This window comes from Pholcus phalangioides, unplaced genomic scaffold (assembly GCF_987345545.1).
Source record: "Pholcus phalangioides strain wild (caught in Gottingen) unplaced genomic scaffold, Ppha-v1.0 ptg000003l_1, whole genome shotgun sequence".
Lineage (NCBI taxonomy): Eukaryota > Metazoa > Arthropoda > Arachnida > Araneae > Pholcidae > Pholcus > Pholcus phalangioides.
Genome location: NW_028301596.1, coordinates 52997856 through 53016136, shown reverse-complemented (window position 1 = coordinate 53016136; position 18281 = coordinate 52997856). Strand labels below are relative to the sequence as shown.

The window sequence follows — 18281 nt, the reverse complement described above, 5'->3', positions numbered from 1 at the left end:
TCATGCAACTAACTATCATTTTTTTGGTCGATTTGTTATTGGAAATGGGGAGATGAAAAAGGGGAGTGTAACAATATATAGCAGGGGTGGCCAACAGATGGCCTTCCATTCCTATTTTGGTCGCTTTCCTCTTTGCATCTTTTTCCCGCGGCATTTCCCGAAAAATCAATTATATTTTCTATTAAATTTATGAGTAAAAACATTGAGGAAAATACCAAGTTTGTCAAGTCATTTAAATTTGTATTATTACCAGAGGCGCGTGGGTGCATTACTTTTTTATGTAATTATTACTGTTTCCATTTGATCGTCCACATCATTTTGACGTACGTCGAGAACTAAACACCTACGATTCTGGTAATATTTTTGGTCTAACTACGGTTTCCTTTACAGCGAAAACAAGCCCCTCCGACGGCCATCTTTAAATCACACACACAAGCGTAGAGAGTCAACACCTTCTAGAGCAGAAAGCTTCCGCGAGGAGCTTTGACGTCATTGTAGTCGTCCATTTCACCTGTAGCCAAAGCAGGCCGACGTATGGGTGAAATCTTTACCTTTTTTTCTGCAGTATATTCAATGACTGTAGGTGAAATGGACGACTTCAGTGACGTCACAAGCTTCGCGCAAAAGCTTTCTGCTTTAGACGGTGTCGGCCGGCACAGCAACGAAATCAAAATATCTTGATTCCGTTGCTCTTATCGTTTGTCGCGAAGTTCCCGCCCTGCTGCAGTAATGCATGTGTTGGATTTCTCTGCTCCGATCACTTCTTCCCTCGTTACTTTGCTCGCCGCCTTACTATGTTTTCAGCCTTACAGAGTGTGGAAGCATGTGAGTAACCTACAGTGTCAAGGGAGTAGAGAGGGGGGGGGGGAGCTTGGAGGTGTGCCCCCCCCCGAAACGTGAGAAAATGACAGAAAAAAAGGTAAAAAAATGGCCAAATCTGTTGTTCTGTAACTTTGGTTCCCCCCCCCCGAACGAAATTTGTGGCTACGCCCCTGTACAGTGTGGAAGCATGTGAATGACTAAAAAAGACCGATAGAACGAAGGACTAGGTTAGTAAGAGACAAAAAAGTGACCTAGGGAGTGTTTGGCCATGGCAGTGACCAAGAGAGGTAGAGGGACTTTAGAGGCATATTTACGAGAGAGGGTTTAGAGGGCAGGGCCGGAGGGGGCAGGCGGGTCTGGTGTCCCGGGTGCTGGACACAGGGATAGAGTGCCGAATTCGCCCCTTAACTGCTCCTTCTACGTTGGTCAGGGTGCCAAAATGCGTGGTTGCCCTGACTGACAAAGTATCTAGTTGCGGGCCTTGGGTAAGCGGCCCGGAGCATCAAATTTGAGGAATGATTGATCAATAAAATTAGACCAGAATAGGAGAAGGGCAGCAAAATTTGTGTAGCAAATGGGGGGTGGTAAAACCATAAACCCGCCTCTGGTATAGGATTTTACCTGGCACACTTTGGCACCTTCCCGGAAGGGTGCGCATGCACGTCAACGTTCCCTATAATTTTTTATTTTACGTGTGTGCGGACCTATTTGTATTCTTTCACTGATGGCAACATGCCATACCCACATCATGGTGAAAATCAGAGGGAACAACGATATACAAGTAATAAATTACTTAAAGGACAAAGTTTTTTTCTGTTTTTGGGCACGCACCTGACCGATTCTATTTTTCCCACGTAGAGCTGCTATTCATATATGCACACGTGTTATCTCAATGTGGCAATACTCATTCCAATCGATTACATGCCGCCAAAAAAGGAGGAAAAAACAAACATTATCTTTCTGTCCGTATCAATTATTATTATTTTCTTGCGGATTTGGATCTCAATCCTCAAACAAAAGAAATAAAACCAGCAAAATTTCTTTCATTTTGAAGTGAATATCGGAAGGTGTGCACAATACTTGTACCTAGAAGTTAATTGGAAAATGGAGCTCAAAGTGCTGGCAAGTTTGGCGAGTAAGCAATGAGGTTTCTCTTGATAAGTCCACCCCGCTTAATACAAATACAAATACAACGCCACAACAGGCAAAATGCCCAACGAGGTGGCTGAGAAAAAGTTGCCCATAAAAATATGGATGTTCATATATTTCCAAAAAAAAAAAAATATAGCAACCCAATTAAAAATGCAATTAACAAAAATTATAATCAATATATACACATGATAAAATACTATACAATGCCCATAAAGAATACTTATGGTTGTCTTATTCTAAGTATGTTTATCGTATTTCTTTTTAAACGTGTCAATTGTGTTACAATTTACTACCTCCGGGGGTAAGCTATTCCATTTATTAACAACCCTATTAGAGAAAAATTCCCTGCGACACCATAACCTTGCATTGTCCCTTACCAATCGATACTGGTGTCCTCTTGTAAAAGCAGTCGATTGGCGGTGTACTAAAAGTTCATGGTCCATCCTATCCATCCCATTGAAAATTTTGAACACTTCGATCATATCTCCTCGACACCTGCGTTCATCCAATGTAAACATACTCAAGAAATGAAGTCTCTCTTCATAACTCAAGCCTCGTGTGCCAATAAGGACACGCGTAGCTCTTCTCTGCACCCCTTCAACCAAGTCTATGTCCCTCTGTAGGTATGGTCTCCAAAACCTTACAGCATACTCCAGTCCAGGACGAACTAAGCCTCGAAAAAGTGGAAGAATGACTTTAGGAGAACGCGAAGAGACCTTTTTGAAAATGAGACCAAGCATTCTATTCGATTTTTTGACCACTGCTGAACAATGTTCAGAAAACCTAAGCCGCTCGTCAATGAGAATTCTCAAATCGGTGACCCTAGTTGCATCCGGGATAGTAACACCATTCAACTCGTAAGAGAACCGTGGGTTGTTCGAACCAAAATGAGCGACTATGCACTTATCAACGCTAAACGTCATGCTCCATTCATTTGCCCATGCAGCAATCCTGTTTAAGTTGGTCTGGAGCAACTCCCTATCGCTTTGATTCCCGATTACTCCCATTAGCTTCACATCATCTGCGAATTTGCTACTAATCCCATCGATACAACGAGTTTATCGATAAAAAGTGAAAAAAGTATGGGGCCAAGGACACTTCCTTGAGGAACTCCACTTGTGACGTCTGTCCAACCAGAGAATTCCCCGTTCACCATAACTCGTTGAAAAATTTAATGTAAACTTTTTCTGACAACAACATCCGAGGAAAATTTCTTTTGTAAGTACGGTAACCATACATCCCATTCGGTAAATAAAACTGGACGTATGGTAAACTGTAAGTAAAACGGGACACTATTTTTTTCTTTCCCACATACTTGGTTGCAAAAAATATTCAAAATTGTTCTTTTGTTTTCCTTATTTCTGTTCTTACACAGGACTTTTTTTCCTTTAAGCTGAACCCCTGCTTTTTTTATTCAGCTAATTGTGAGGCGTTAGTATTGTCGTGATGTTAAATTACGAATTACGGTTCATTTTCTAAGGTACAATATGTTTAATGGATCCCATGAGAAAGTCTTTCGGAAGAAAAAATTTGAATGCAGTCAACACTCTGAATGATCAAAGAACTGAGGGGGGAAAAAGTGGTTTCTTTTTGTCGAACATTTGCTTTCACTACAGGAATGGCATTGCAAAAGCAGTTCTACACGTACATTGATCACAGCGAATACTACGGACTGATTACGACCTTTAGAACGGAAATATTTGTCAACAAGAGAGGCGAGGGAGATCAACTTCTATCCTCATATAATCGGGGGTGGCTAACTTCTTTCTGTTAGCGGGCCAACGTAATGGTCAGCTATAGCGTCGCAGGCCGCATCAGTGGTGCAACTTCGGTGTATAAGCCGCTCCGCTCCATTATTAATTGAATTAATTAGTTAGTCAGTTAGTTGTATAATTAATTTCGTCACTAGAAGTAAGACGTTTGTAAGCAGTTCGTTAATCAAAAAATCTGCCGTTGGAACCGATAGTTCAAATAATGGTAACAAATTTAATTTTTTCACGGTATTTTTACTTTGACGCGGGCTGCACAAAACCACTTCACGGGCCACATGCGGCCCGCGGGCCAGCTGTTGGCCACCCCTGTTATATACAGTCTTGCAGCCTGTGATACGATAACTTACAGGAAAATAAAAAATAATAATAAATTTGGTAAATTTGGTTATAAACCTTAACCTTAGAATAAGCAAAAAAAAATTTTTTGACGGATAAGAAAAATCGATAACATTATCCGAATTCCCGATAACTGCAAATGAATTTTTCCCGTGTTATTATATTGGTCTTTTTCGTTCTGTGTGAAATTGATAATAATACACGAATGATAACATTATCCGTGATTCTAATAAGCTGTGTGTCGATGTGGAGCATATCCATTCGCACGACTGATTTTTATTTTCTTATAAATGAGCTTTAAAATAACGCTTTAAGACCAACCGTAGGCATTGGAAATACATATTATAATGGAGAATGAATAAACAAAAAAAAAACCGATTAGGGGGTCATTCAAGTATTACGTCAGCATCGATTGGGGGGTTCCGATATGACGAATTTTGATGACAAGGGGGAGGGGAGTTTGAATGATGCTTACGTCATCAACTACCCTTTATAAAAACACGAAATATTTTTAATGGCATTTTACTCGGTGTTTAAATACGAGAAAATACTTTCGTTAGTTTGTGGGCACCTCAACCAACATTCTCGCTATTGATAAGTCCTTTATAGAGCCACTTTAGTGATCTCTAAATGTTCCGTGGATCCTTCAAGTGATCTGGAAATGTGTCCGGGCCACTCAAGTGTATTGCGGGCCACCTAAGTGCTCTAGAAACGTGTAGCGGCCACTGCTCAAACTGTGTCCCGCGTCGCTGAAGCGATCCGTAATTATGTCGCGGGTCACTTAAGTAATCGGGAATGTGTCGCGGATAACTCGAGTGATGTAGAAGTTCTACAGTGGAACTGCACTGCGGGCGGCTTAATTACTCTAAAACTGTGCCACATGTCTCATAAGGGATCTCAAAATGTACCATGGACCGCTTAAATGATCTGGCATTGTGCCAGAGGTCACTTAATCAATATGTAAGTGTGCCGCTTTGTTCATTTTTACAAAATTAGGTTTGAGGTGGCGGGCCACATTTGGCCCTCCGGCCACGGATTTAGCATGTATGGCTCAGAGGGTGGGTCGCAATGAATTTCTTCAAGAGAAATTGTGAGTTCTTAGCCTTCAAATAGCATTGAAATTAACAGAAATTGATTATAATAACATATAAAGAGGTACTTTCTTCCGAAATTTAAATTTTAAATTCTTTTGCCATAAAAAAAAATTGAACGTTGCCACACATTTGTGTCTCGTGTCCCCCTTCCCCCCCCCCCCCCCACGTACATGCGTACAAGCATGATTGTTAGTAAAGCTCATCATCGCAGGAATGTCCAAAATCGTTGCGAGATCGAACCGAAAATTGGTCTAACATGGGGTATGGTCATCTCTCGGAGTCAGACAGATCGCACAGCGCGACGGCATACCGGACACGAGGCATTTGAGGAGTCCCTGTGGCAATCGGTTCCACTCCTTCAGCAACGCAGTTTTCAGTTCCGGGATGGTTCTCGGAGGGGGGATGGCGAGATGCAATTGCCCTCCCAAGAGCGTCCCAGACATGTTCTATAGAAGATCTGGCTGGCCAATCCATACGCCGAATATCCTCACTTTCCAGATAATCGTTGACCAGGTGAGCCCGATGTGGATGAGCGTTGTCGTCCATGAACAGGAACCGAGGGCCAACTGCGTCCCTGCGTCGCACATAGGGATCTAAGATCTCCTCTCTATACCTCCTAGTAGTCATGGACACTCTGCCAAACACATGGAGGGGGTGTGCGGCCGTCCAACACGATACCTGCCCAGACCATGACACTTCCACCATCATAGTGGTCCATTTCCCTGATGTGGGAGGGATGGTATCGGGTACCAGGCTTCTCTCCAGCACACGAGTGCATAACGATATGGTCCAGATATTGTGCTATGTCGTTGTGCTTGCTACTGGGGTATTAGCAACGATTGTAGTTTTTGCTTTGTGGATTTCTGCTGGCGTAATTTTTTTTTTCACTCGATAGACATGAAAATTTGGACGGGTGAACTGACACAAATATATTAACCTTTACTATGTATGATCTTTTACTTACAGTTGTCTTTGTGACTTTCCAAGTTTCGCACGCAACAACGCCTGACGCTGATTATTGTAACAGGAAGTTTGAAACTTGCTTGATAGAATTACAAGGTACACAAAAAGATCTTTTCGGTGAAGATCCGGATACAATATGCAGGTAAATACCCTCTGGTGTTCAAAATTTAGCGAATAAACTTTTTTGTTCCCCAAATTTCTCGAAAAATTCTGCAAGCGTCAAAGCTCTTGGAAGTATGTAGTTGGTTGATTTGTTATTGCATCTGACACTTGTTCAACTGTCGGAAGGTGTCATGTATGTGTTGAGTACCTAATATTGTTTCTGAGGAATACTTGCCATGCGTGTGTATGTGTTGTGTTCGAGAAATACTGCTATCCCGGTAAGTTATTTTTTTTCCTTTTGAATTATGCGAGAATTTCTAAGTGCAGTAGGCCTGATTACACTCTGCGTGGATGCTTTTGTAAATGGGAAATCGCCTTTACACTTTTTAATGGGGATTCGCGCCTCGAAGTTGGGAACCACAGGAAAACAAGCTTCAGCCGGGCCTTCGTGATTTTTTTCCGTAAGAAACGTAAGAGGGGGAAAAAACGAACATCATGAACATCAGCCGACCACCACTGTGATGACGGAATGCGAGTCTGTTAATATGACCATTCGACCACCACAGTGACAACTGAGAATGACTATATGGGCTATAACCCAGGGCTGCAGGTACGGCGGGACGGCAAATTTGAGGACTGAGTGGGTCAAGAAAATTAGAGTGGAATGGCAGAAGGGGGGTGCCAAAACCATAAATCTGCCTTTTCCCAGGAGATCGAGGAGCTAGGTCAGTGAGCTACCAACGCAGAGGGTGGCAGGCCTACGCAACGGTACAGTTAATCAATCATTACACTTCACTCATGGTTAGAGAAATTGACGGCAGATGATAACACTACACATAACAAGCATTACACGGAACCAGAACTTCACGTTAGATTCACACCACATACACACACATTCCAGCATGTACCAATTCGTTAGAAATTCCGTAGAGGAATGTGTACGAGATGTATGCAAGGCCGCAACTAGGTACTTTGTCACACGGGGCAAACCGGCATTTTGGCTTCCCTGGCCATGTGTGCAATAAGCAATTATAGGGTGAATTCGGCGTCCTTTCTGGTCCAGCACCTGGGGCACCAGACCCACCTGCTCCCCCCCCCTTCAATGCAGTTGCTGCCATGGGTTCATATATGGATAAGTAGTGAGCTACCAAAAGAGTCACCTAGAGAACGTACAAGCATATGAGCGATCAAATGAATATTGTAGAGAGCGAGGGAGATTTGGCCAGTGTTTGATCAAAAGTTTTTGATCACTAGAGAGCTTGAAAGCATGTGATTAACCGATACAGTTTATAAGCATGGGAATGATGAAAGTATAGGAAGTGATAAAAAAAAAATGACTATAGAGATAGAGGAACCATATCAGAGTGAGTGGTTAAAAGAGTGACCTACAGAGTAACTAAAAACGTGAGCTACCAAAAGAATGAGAGAGAGTGTGCAAGCATGCGAACGACAAAATCAGCGTATAAGTATGGGAAGCGACCAAACAAGTTTCCTCATCATCATCAAAATGGCACATCAATCCTGACATTGGTTCGCCCCCCCCCCCATGCTGAGCAACCGACACACACATCTCTGTCTTGGGCTTCGTTCTTTAGTTGGTTATTGCTTTTACATTCCGAGTCATTCAGAAGCGTTGAGATCCAGATGACTCTGTACATTCCCTTGGGCGGCAATCCGCCGTGACGGAGAACATGTCCCAACAAATGTAAGCGTCTATGTTTAATCCTTTCCTGGATTTCGTGACTCCTTCTCCAACCTGTGTTAATACTTATGAACTTGACTTTTTCAATGTCCAGCTTATGCACTCCATGCGTGTCCAACACCACATCCTCCAGCGCATCCAATCGTTTCGCGTCTCTCTTGTTTATTGTCCAGGTCTCTGATCCGTATATAGTGCGGTAGACCACACATATACCTTAATCAGGCGTTAAGTTTTTGTTCGTTAACTCCTTGTTTATTTATTGATACTATAATACTGTTGGCCCTGGGGCCTATACAAGAGGATGCTATTGTTTGATAATGGACAAAAAACTAGTGATAGTGGGGGATTCGACAACAGCTTGGGAGTTTGTTCCATTCACCAATGACATGAAGAAAGAGGCTGTATTAAAAGTAGTCAGTGGAAGCAAAAATAGGTTTTATTTTAAGGTAATGAGAGATGTAGAGAGGATGGTTTGGCTAAGATACCAGAAGTATCTATGTTGAATTGACCATGGAAAATTTTATAACAATGTTAATCGAGAAATGAGACGAAGAGTAGAGAGAGGGAGGAGATGAAGTTCGTTTTTGAGTAATTTGAGCGAAATTCTTGTTTAGCAAGAGCGATTCAAGATCTTTTGTGATTGCTGTAGTAGCCATCTTCTATGATCAAACCTCAAGTATTTAAACGATGTTGTAGTTGTTGACCTTTAATTTTTGTTGTGAAGCGATGAGCTTTATTTTATCGTTTTCACTATCCAGCCCTTTATTCAGATACCAGCATTGTATTCATCTCAAAAAAGCCTCGTTTAAAATTAGTTCTGAAGAGGCATTAAATAATCCTGGTGATAGTAGACATCCTTGTCGGACGCCGCGACAGATGCGAGCTGGTTTGGTGTAACCTTCTTCTAATTTTTGTCTTGTATATAGGTTAAAAAAATTCCTATAGAGCGGAGAACCTGGTCAGCGAGTGACAGGCAGAAAAAAAAAGTAACCTAGAGAGTGTGTAAGCATGTTAGTGTCCAAAACAAAGAGTTAGAGACAGAGTCGTATTTATTATGCCAGACTCGTGATGCGAGGATCCGGGTTCGAACCCCACAGTGGTGGTCGGCTGAAGTTGGTTTTCTGTGGTTCCCAACTTCAAGGCGCAAATGCGAGCCGATCTCCCCGTTAAAAAGTCTCGCCACAGAGAGCAACAGTCCTACAACGGTAAATCATTCAACCATAACACTTCACTCATAGTTAGTAAAACTGGGGGCAGATGACAGCACTACACATAACAAGCATTACACAGAAACAAAACTTTACGTCAGGTTGCACTACACGTACACGCACATTCCCGCATGTACCGATTCGTTGGGGGGTTTCGCGGGGGGGGGGGTTCATGTGTGGTGTAGCAGTAGTAGGTAGGGGCTCGGGGATCCATGATGTTCTTAAGTCAGCCACCTCGTTGGGCAATTTGCCTGTTGTGGCGTTGTATTTGTATTTACAGTGTGGCGGAGCTAAGCGAACCAGGGTAACCCAGGGTGGAAAACTCGAGAAATGGGTAGTGAAGAAAATTAGACTAGAACACTGTAATATATAACGTTACTGTGTTACTTTATAATCTGTACTAAAATATGCATTGATCTTCCTTATTCCTTAGGTCACTGATTACTTCCAAAACCTGTTTCGATGATGTCGCTAAAAGCTGCAGTAACATCTTGATACAGGCGTCGTTATTTGCTACATCTTTGTCCGGTACTCTGGACGCATTGTGCAACAAACAGAACTCTTTGTATCAAAGTAAGAAAAATTACGAATCTCAAATTATAAGCATTTGTAACCGCAACTGAGAAGTTTAACGAATATTGTCTGTCCTCGGAGAGATGACTTCTTATGACCTTCATCACGAAAATAGAGAGTGCATTCTTTTGTTGGAAGAAACGTAATGGGGAGGGGTGGAAAAAAACAGCAACCCTCTGGAGAATGTTTTTCCCAACTGAAGAAATAACATAGGCCACCTTATTGTGGTCAGACAACAATTTATTTTATTTATTTTCCGGTATTGTGTGGTGGGACGTTGTTTCCTTCAGCTACCGCTTGGGTGTGTATAGGTCAGGGGTCTTCACCGCGTGGCCCCGCGGTCATTCAACCAAATGTGGTCCTCGGATATTTTTAACGTGGCCCGCGAACCGTTTTAATAAAATATGTATTCAACGGGGAAATATCATTCAATAAAGAAAAATAGTCGATTAAGTCCGCAGGTCAATGAGAGGTTATACTGCAGCGTTTAGAATTATGAGCCGCTGTGTGGTCGTGTGGGGCATCGTACTGGAATAATAGGTGGATACGAGTGGGGGGGGGGGATAGGTGGTAGGGGCATCCACCCTCACCATCCCTCCCCCCAAAAAATTGCATTAATAACATGGGGGGGGGGAGTTGGAAAATCACCCCCAGTTAACTATTGATTCACTCCCCCTTTTCGTTCGAAGATATTGCACTCGCTTTCGCTGGGCTCTCATCTTGAGAATCCAGGTTCGAACCCCCGGTCGGCTGGTATTGGTTTTCTGCTGATTTTCAATTCAATTTCACTCTATTGTTTCATTTTGTTACATAAAATACAAGATGAGACAAAAATCAGCCAAGAGGTCTAGAGACCTATACTGGTTTATACATTCCAAGTTTATAATCAATACTAATGGTCACTTACCTATTTGTGAATAATATCAACAAAGTAAAACGGAAAAAAGAAATAAAATTTAGAAAAAAAACCGCAAAGGGGGGATTTAAAAATTAAAATTCACCTTTTTCTGTAGTGAGGGGAAAAAAATCAAATATCAACAAACTTTCCCATGATTTGTAGTATTTTTGGCAAAAACAAGGAGTGCAGCTACAGTCGAATCCCGTTATAACGAACTCCAAGGTACCGGGGAAATAATTTCGTTTCAAAGGAATTCCATTTTTATGCATTGTTCCTAGGTAAACTTATCTGGAGGACTGGAAAAAGTGTTCGTTAAAACGAGAATTTCGCTATAACGGTATTGGTTAAAAGGGGATTTGACTGTACATTTCATGGTTTTCAGAGGAGTACCAAATAAGAATCAATATAATGTTGCAATGCGTGAGATCGAATATATTCATAATTTAACTGAGTAAGGAGCATATGACAGTTCAAAAGAAACTCTCAATGACACTGATTGAAAAAAAATGTTGCTTCATGTGTCTTTTGAAATGTAATAAATTAGTAATATTAAGGATATCGAGTGGTAAAGAGCTGCAAAATTTTGGGATGAGGTAAGTAAAATGCTTCTTTAAAAGAGTTTTGTAAATATACAGTCGAATCCCATTATAACGAACTCTAAGAGACCGGCGAAATCACTTCGTTATAAAGGAATTCCACGTTTTTTGTATTGTTCCTATGTAAACTTATCTGGGGGATCAGAAAAGTGTTCGTTTTAAAACGAGATTTTCGCTATAACGGTATTCGTTAAAACGGGATTCCACTGTAGTAGCGAGTATATATTGTTCAATCTATTTGAGAAACGGGAACTGTTTAAAGGAAAATCAAATTGCCATTTAAAAATAATTATAGTAGAAGTAAAGCTGATGAAAGGGAAGGATTCCAAGACACTGAAAAAGGTGTTAAAAAGTCACTTGTGATGAGTCTTATTGCTCCTTTTTGGAGTTTCATTATTGGTGTAAGATTTGAAACGAAGTCACCACCCCAGATTGCCAAACCATATAACAGTAAGGAATGAAATAATGAGTGATAAAGTGTTAACATGAACGAGTGATCTATGTATGGTTTAAGGCAGCGGTTCTCAACCTATTCTAACTCGCGGAACCCTTTCCAACGTATAATTTCTATGGCGGAGCCCCGTTTGGCTCTAGGAGCCCTTTTTTGTATATAACTTATATGGTGGAAACCCTTCAGACCTCTTTTTTTTAAAGTTATTAATCAAATTTACTGATTTATTTTACTTTCCTCAAGCTGCTGCGGAGCCCCTGGGAAGTGCACACGGAGTCCCAAGGGCTCCCCGGAGCACCGGTTGAGAACCGCTGGTTTAAGGTAATATAGTTTGTAAATTACATAACGAAGTTTTTTTTTGCAAGTATTTTACACGAGTTTTCCATCTAAGGTTATAATCGATATGAATACCTAGGTATTTAATCGTGGAAACCTGTTCGAGACTCTGGCAGTTACAAGTAGAAATATTTTGGCAATTATTATTGTGCAACATCAGATTATGGTTGAAGTTTACATTAGCTATAGAAGAGAAGTACATAAACTTAGTTTTTGTTACATTTATTTGTAAGTCATTGCTGATAAACCAATTACGAATAAATCAGTGTTTATCTGACTTGCTAGTGAATGATCGTCATCAGTTGAATAAAGTAGTACTTTGTCATCTGCAACTGTGATGATTTCGCCTGTTAATTCAATGTTACAATTCAATGTTTTGATTGAGGTCTGGTTATATTTTGAATCAAAGGTTGAAATCCTAAACTACATACTAGATAGAGTCCATATATTCAATACAAATAATCGATTTAATGTTCAAGAAGTTAATATCGATGTCACCAATGATCATCACATTTGATATTATTTGAAATAAGTTTCAATTCGTTGATAAATTCCGTTACTGGGAACGAGTGTGATCTGTAAATATTATATAAAATGGTCAAGTTTAAAGATTCAACTAGGGATATCATTTCAGCAGTATGCATGGATATTGAAGATATTTGATTAAAATTCAGGAATTCATTTATGTATACCAATATACCTCCTGAACTATATATTATATTGACGACAACGTGAAAATAGTTTAAATCAGGGAATGTTGAAAAATTTGGTTTCATAATCAACGTTATCATCCAAAGTAGTTAACAATTGATCGAAATTTGCTCTAAGGCGGGATTACACTATAAAACTTTGATAAAATCCCTCTTATAAAACTTGAAAAATCCAGCCAATAAAGCTCATATAATTAGCCTAGGGCGGTAGATTTGAGGAATGATTGGTCAAGAAAACTAGATTAGAATAGGAGAAGGGCAGCAAAATTTGTGCGTAGCCCACACAGGAGACAAAATCACGAATCATTACACGCAAGGTCGGGCACGAAAATTTATGAAGCTTTGCCCAGAGTCCTGCCTGGGCCCATAATCCAGAGGTCCATTGCCTTGATGGGATACAGCAGATAAAGAACGGAGGATGAAATGATAGTATTAAAAGACACTTTTTACCTAAACGCTGAGGATGAAACGGCATTATTTTTTCACTGGAGCAGTGGTTCTGAAACTTTTGTTTTCCGTGGCTCCTCAGAATAGTCTAACAAGATAGGCTATTAACTTCATGATATTGAATAGGCACACATTAAGAAGGACAGCTCACCGCGGTGCTCTTGACAATGGCTAGCCACGTCCCAAGGAGCCGCGGCACACACTGTTTTTTGTTATGCCGACCTAGAACTTTCTACCAAAATCAAAGGATCAAGGGAGGGTAAGGAGTATCTCAAAAATTTTCAAGTTAATATGCAATGTCCAATCGATAAGCTGTAAGATTGATGACTTGTTCGTCTTTCCTCAGCCACGTGAAACTGCTTGTGTTAAACGATCTTCTGTCATTTTAGAACTTAGAGACCAGGTGTTATGCATGAAGAAACACAGTACTGAAATCCAGCAAGAGTGTGTTAAACTCCCACCACCCAATGAATTGACTTCAAAGAATCCTATGTGCAAGTAAGTTTTCCTATTAATATACCGTTTTCATCTGCATTTTAGGTCAAGGCAAGTGAAGTTTTCAATTGCAGCCCCAAAAAAAAAAAAAAAAATTGTCAAAGGCAAGTAAAACCGCTGATTGCATTGCCCTAAAAAAACAGTCATAGACAAGTAAAGTTGCTGGAAGGCTAAAATTGCTGAAAAAATCGCCAATGGCGGGAAATATAGAGCTGCAAGTCGCAATGGGTGAAAATTTAATTCACCAAGCAACGAATACGTTCGACAAATATACGTATATGAGATGAATTTTTTATATGGTAATAAAATTAATTTTGATAGTCATTAATTACTCATAATAATCATAACATAGTTTATGAGGCCATAATTCATTTTATAAGACATTTTATATACAAAAAGTTATTATGACCATAATTGCGAGAGTGACCCGTAAAATACGGGTCATGTGGTCATGCTATACACGGTGACCGGTAAAGTCCCTTGACCGCCAATTTACGGTTGACCGTTGATCCAAGAGACATACTTTCACTTAATTCGAAGTTCTACTGTATAATGCAGGTTTAGAGTAAATAGTATGTGCAAATTAAGAGGTATGATGCATAAATATACAGGGTGATACCATAATTTCTCTTGCCACATTTTATTGGCGAACCGTTGATCCTCGAGCCATACTTCTAGTTGGAAAAGGTATCCAAATAGCGTCTGAACCTCAGATACGTCATTCATATTGCAATGAGTTGTATAATTTTGTGCTCAGATGGCAAAATGCCATAAGAATCACTTTTCCCAAAAAATTGAGTTGTTCGCATTCCAGAGTCAGTCTCGATCATCAAAACTTTCGAAGGTGGCAAAATTTCGTCTTTCTCTTTCAGTTTATGAGGAAACAATGAAGGCAAATTGTAATAAGTCAAAAAACCGCATTTGGCAAAATATTGTTTGCAAATTTGCCATAGTGAAATTTTGAAAAAAAGACCTTTATAACATTTTGCCATCTGTGAGCACAGAGTTATTACAATAAAAATAAACTTTTTATTTGCTCACCCTGTCCTGAAAAATCCAATTACAGTAAAAACCTGTCCAAGACGGACAATGTAGGAGACCGAAACCTGTCTTAAACGGAATCAAAATATAGTCTGTTCAATGATTAGTGCTTCTATTTGCACCTTTATAAAACGGAAAACTGTCTAAAACGGGATATTATTTCAGTCTATTGACGTTCCGGTTCGTGCAGGTTTCACTGTATAAAGTTATTTCCCTGTCTCTTCTGAGCTCCCACAAGAAAAATTCCATGTTTTTAAGTGCGATATTTGAATATTGCTCACTGCGGTATTTGAATTCGAAATCGAAGAAAAGTTGGGAAAGAACAGCATAAACTAACGTACACACACACAAGTTCATTTTGTGCTGTTCTTCTCGATTTTTTCCCCATTTTGAATTCAAATACCTAAGGAAACGTTACACTTGGAAGCGTGGAATTTTTTTTTTACTCGGGAGAGACAGGGAAACAACATTCTCACTGGGTTTTTAAGGACAGGGTGATCAAATAAAAAGTTAATTTTGTTTTTCTATTTTAACCCTTTGCACTCGAGGCCTTTTTCGCTCGGGTGAACCAGAGGGGATTTTCCGCATATTTGGTGAATTTTTCACAGCTAACTTAAAAGGATTTCACACACAATTTAACGTTCAAAACTTTTATATTTTAACATTTTATATATCTCATACTTCAAATAAATAAATAAAAAGTAATTTAAAGAAATCTAAAGGTTCTTTTATGCCTGAAGATACTTGCGGCTCTTTCGCCGGATACAAACGGTATTCTTTGCGGCATTTATTCTGTGCACGTTATCCATCCTGAATTTTCTGTCTCTTTTGTGGAATCACTGTCTGTCTGTCGCTTTCACATTCACTATCTATTACCCTGATTTTTCTCCTTACACCTCTTACTTCATCGCTATCTTCATCACTGCTTTCCTCCTGTCAAGTAGTCTATGCATAGACGCAATTTCGTTCTTCATCAACGAAAAATCGAACTCATCTTCACTTGAACAAATCCTTCATCGTATTCTATGCTTAGGGCGGTATTCACCGACATGGTTTAAACTGTAGTCACAATTTTTGGATAAGAGATCAACAGATTGGTTAAAAACCTGAATTTAACCAATCCGTGTCAATCTCTTATCAAAGAATTGAGACTAGTTCAACCCCCCCCCCCATGTCGGTGAATACCGCCCTTATCGCGTCAAATCGAGTGGTGACGGAGAGTACAAAGGTGTTAATAACTATAAAACTCCTTGCAACATGAGGTCTACATATTATTTGGATACTTTTTTTATCTGCAAATATGCCTCTAAGATCGACGGTTCACCTGTAATTAAAATATAGAAGAGGAGTAGGTAGCGCGAGAACACGATACAAACACAACTATTTCAGCATAATGCAAATGCAAATTCATATTTGTATTATGTTGTCAGAGTAGATGCGTTAGGGCTACGCATATACACACAGTGTGCCGATTTGTTAGAAATCCCTCAAAAGAATGTGTACGAGGTGCATGTGTACGGGGTTAAGTAGTATTTCAATTTATTTATTCAATATTATCATTCATGTGTTTTCTCAAAAAAAAATTACTTTTCTTTCTTTCATAAACTGCAGAATGATGAAAGATGCATACGCTTGCATACCGAACGAGATGGGTAAGTTTTGTGGTGAGGATGCTAAGTTTGTAGCTGAAGAACTCCTTAAACTTTGGAAACCACTATTAAACGGTGCATGCTAGACACTATTTTCGACATTATGATAAATACGTTATCTTATATAATGAAAAGATGAAAAGAAAATGAATAAAATTTTTCTTGCTGAATGTGTTGATTGATTGTTGTATGGTGTCGCTTCATGGCACATCATCAAGCTTAGACCAGAGGGGTATTTACAGGGGGACTTGGCCCTTGTGGAAAGTTCTTATCTAAAATGGTAAAAAGAAAAAAATCTAAGCACTACATATAATTCAAGTCATGTTCAATTGCAAACCTGCCTATGTATGGGTGGCATATTTGTTGCAGGGCTGCAACTAGATGATCGGTCCCGGGGAAAGCACGCATTTTGGCGATCCCTTTTATAATGTTGAAAGAAAGGTTAAAGGGTGAAATTTGCGCCCCCCCCCCCTCTATCCCGAACCATGTGGTAACAACGTGGCAACAGACCCGTCTGCATCCACCCTTGTTGCGGCCTTGATTTTAAAAATGAGCGGTCAAGAAAATTAGTAGAGTGAGAGAAAGGCGGAAAAATTTGTATAGCCCACAGACAGTGAAACAATAAATCCGCTTATGCCTAGACTCTTAGCCCTAGAGAGGGATTGATAGGTCAATGAGGACCAAATGAGTGTACAAAAGAATAACCAATTCTGTGTGCAACCAAAAGTTGGAATTAATTGGGTCGGAGCTGTGGCGCTGCAATCATTGTTGAATTGCGCTTGGGCTGAAGAAGAAGGAGAGGGGGGGGGGAGGAAAAGTCCAGGTATTTATTTATAACCCTACGGTCGAAGTGGGTAAGCATATATAGACGTTCCTTGATGCACCATTCTGTTGTCATGATCGCAATTCCCACGTTAACATTTTTAATACAAGTTTATTAAATGTAAAACAATCTGCAATCTCCATATAGGCACATCAAATATGTATTTTCTTTCTCACGCTATGAATTCTACCACGCAGTCAAGTCCCAATCTTTGCTTACATGTCATAAAATCGGCACGCCATAACATGCCTTGTATATTTCATGATATCCCTGGCGTCGAAGAGACCGACGACATTTACTGTTTATTGAATTACTGCCGAAATCAAGACACAAACACATATATACATATACATTTACTATATATACAGGGTGGGCAAAAAAAGTCCGTAGAAACTTTAAAAATTCATAAAAAGCGGAAAAATAAAAAATAAAAATCGGTTTGCAGGGTTAGCATCACTAAGTCACGAGAATTTATTTAAGACAGGAAAAAAATAACTAAATAAATAGCCGATATGTGGCGCTGACGTACACAAGTCAAAGAAAAGATACGCAAATAACGAACAGAATGTCCCCAAATCATATATTACAGCAGTATGTGTTCCACGTGACCACCACCACAGGGGTTAACACATTGCAGGTGAGTCACAAATCCAGCAACGGCAGAGTGAAGCAGGTTCACATACACAGTTTACAATGGTGAAGTGATTGTGGATTAGGAACGCAAGTTCTTATAACTGTCTCATTTGCATATTTACACCAAAGTCTCTCGTGCCAGCGCAACCTATCGGCTGTTTTTTAGTTATTTTTTTCTTGTCAAAAAATTTCCCGTGACGTAGCGATGTTAACCCTGCAAACCATTTTTTATTTCGGTTATTTTTCCGATGTTTATTCATTTTTAAAGTTTCTACAGACTTTTTTCCCCCCACCCTGTATAATATGAGCACAAATATTTTAAATCAGATAAAAGAATTTTTTAGAACAAAAAACGTACAGATAAAAATACGTAATAACAAACCAATATTAACGAATATTAACGCCTAAGGCAGCTAGAATATCTTGTGTGTTAAATAACGTGTGTTAAACACACGAAGATGAATTTTGAAAGCAAATA

The 18281-nt window shown here is 39.8% G+C and overlaps 1 protein-coding gene across 1 annotated transcript; it reads left to right on the top strand.

Annotated features, from left to right (window-relative positions):
* Positions 1-1790: 1790 nt before the first annotated feature.
* Positions 1791-16517, top strand: LOC149088805 (uncharacterized). Its single transcript, XM_089253115.1, has 5 exons — positions 1791-1957; positions 6143-6281; positions 9585-9724; positions 13552-13660; positions 16310-16517. Exons 1-5 carry the CDS (start codon positions 1927-1929, stop codon positions 16431-16433), a joined length of 543 nt encoding a protein of 180 aa, XP_089109241.1. The 5' UTR covers positions 1791-1926; the 3' UTR covers positions 16434-16517.
* Positions 16518-18281: the final 1764 nt, after the last annotated feature.

What these genes read in the sequence shown, in the direction of transcription:
- LOC149088805 (XM_089253115.1), top strand. Translation starts at nt 1,927, where the DNA reads ATGGAGCTCAAAGTGCTGGCAAGTTTGGCGA. An exon ending in ACAGAACTCTTTGTATCAAA is followed by an intron (nt 9,725 to 13,551) that starts GTAAGAAAAATT and finishes CTGTCATTTTAG; the next exon opens with AACTTAGAGACCAGGTGTTA. An exon ending in TCAAAGAATCCTATGTGCAA is followed by an intron (nt 13,661 to 16,309) that starts GTAAGTTTTCCT and finishes CATAAACTGCAG; the next exon opens with AATGATGAAAGATGCATACG.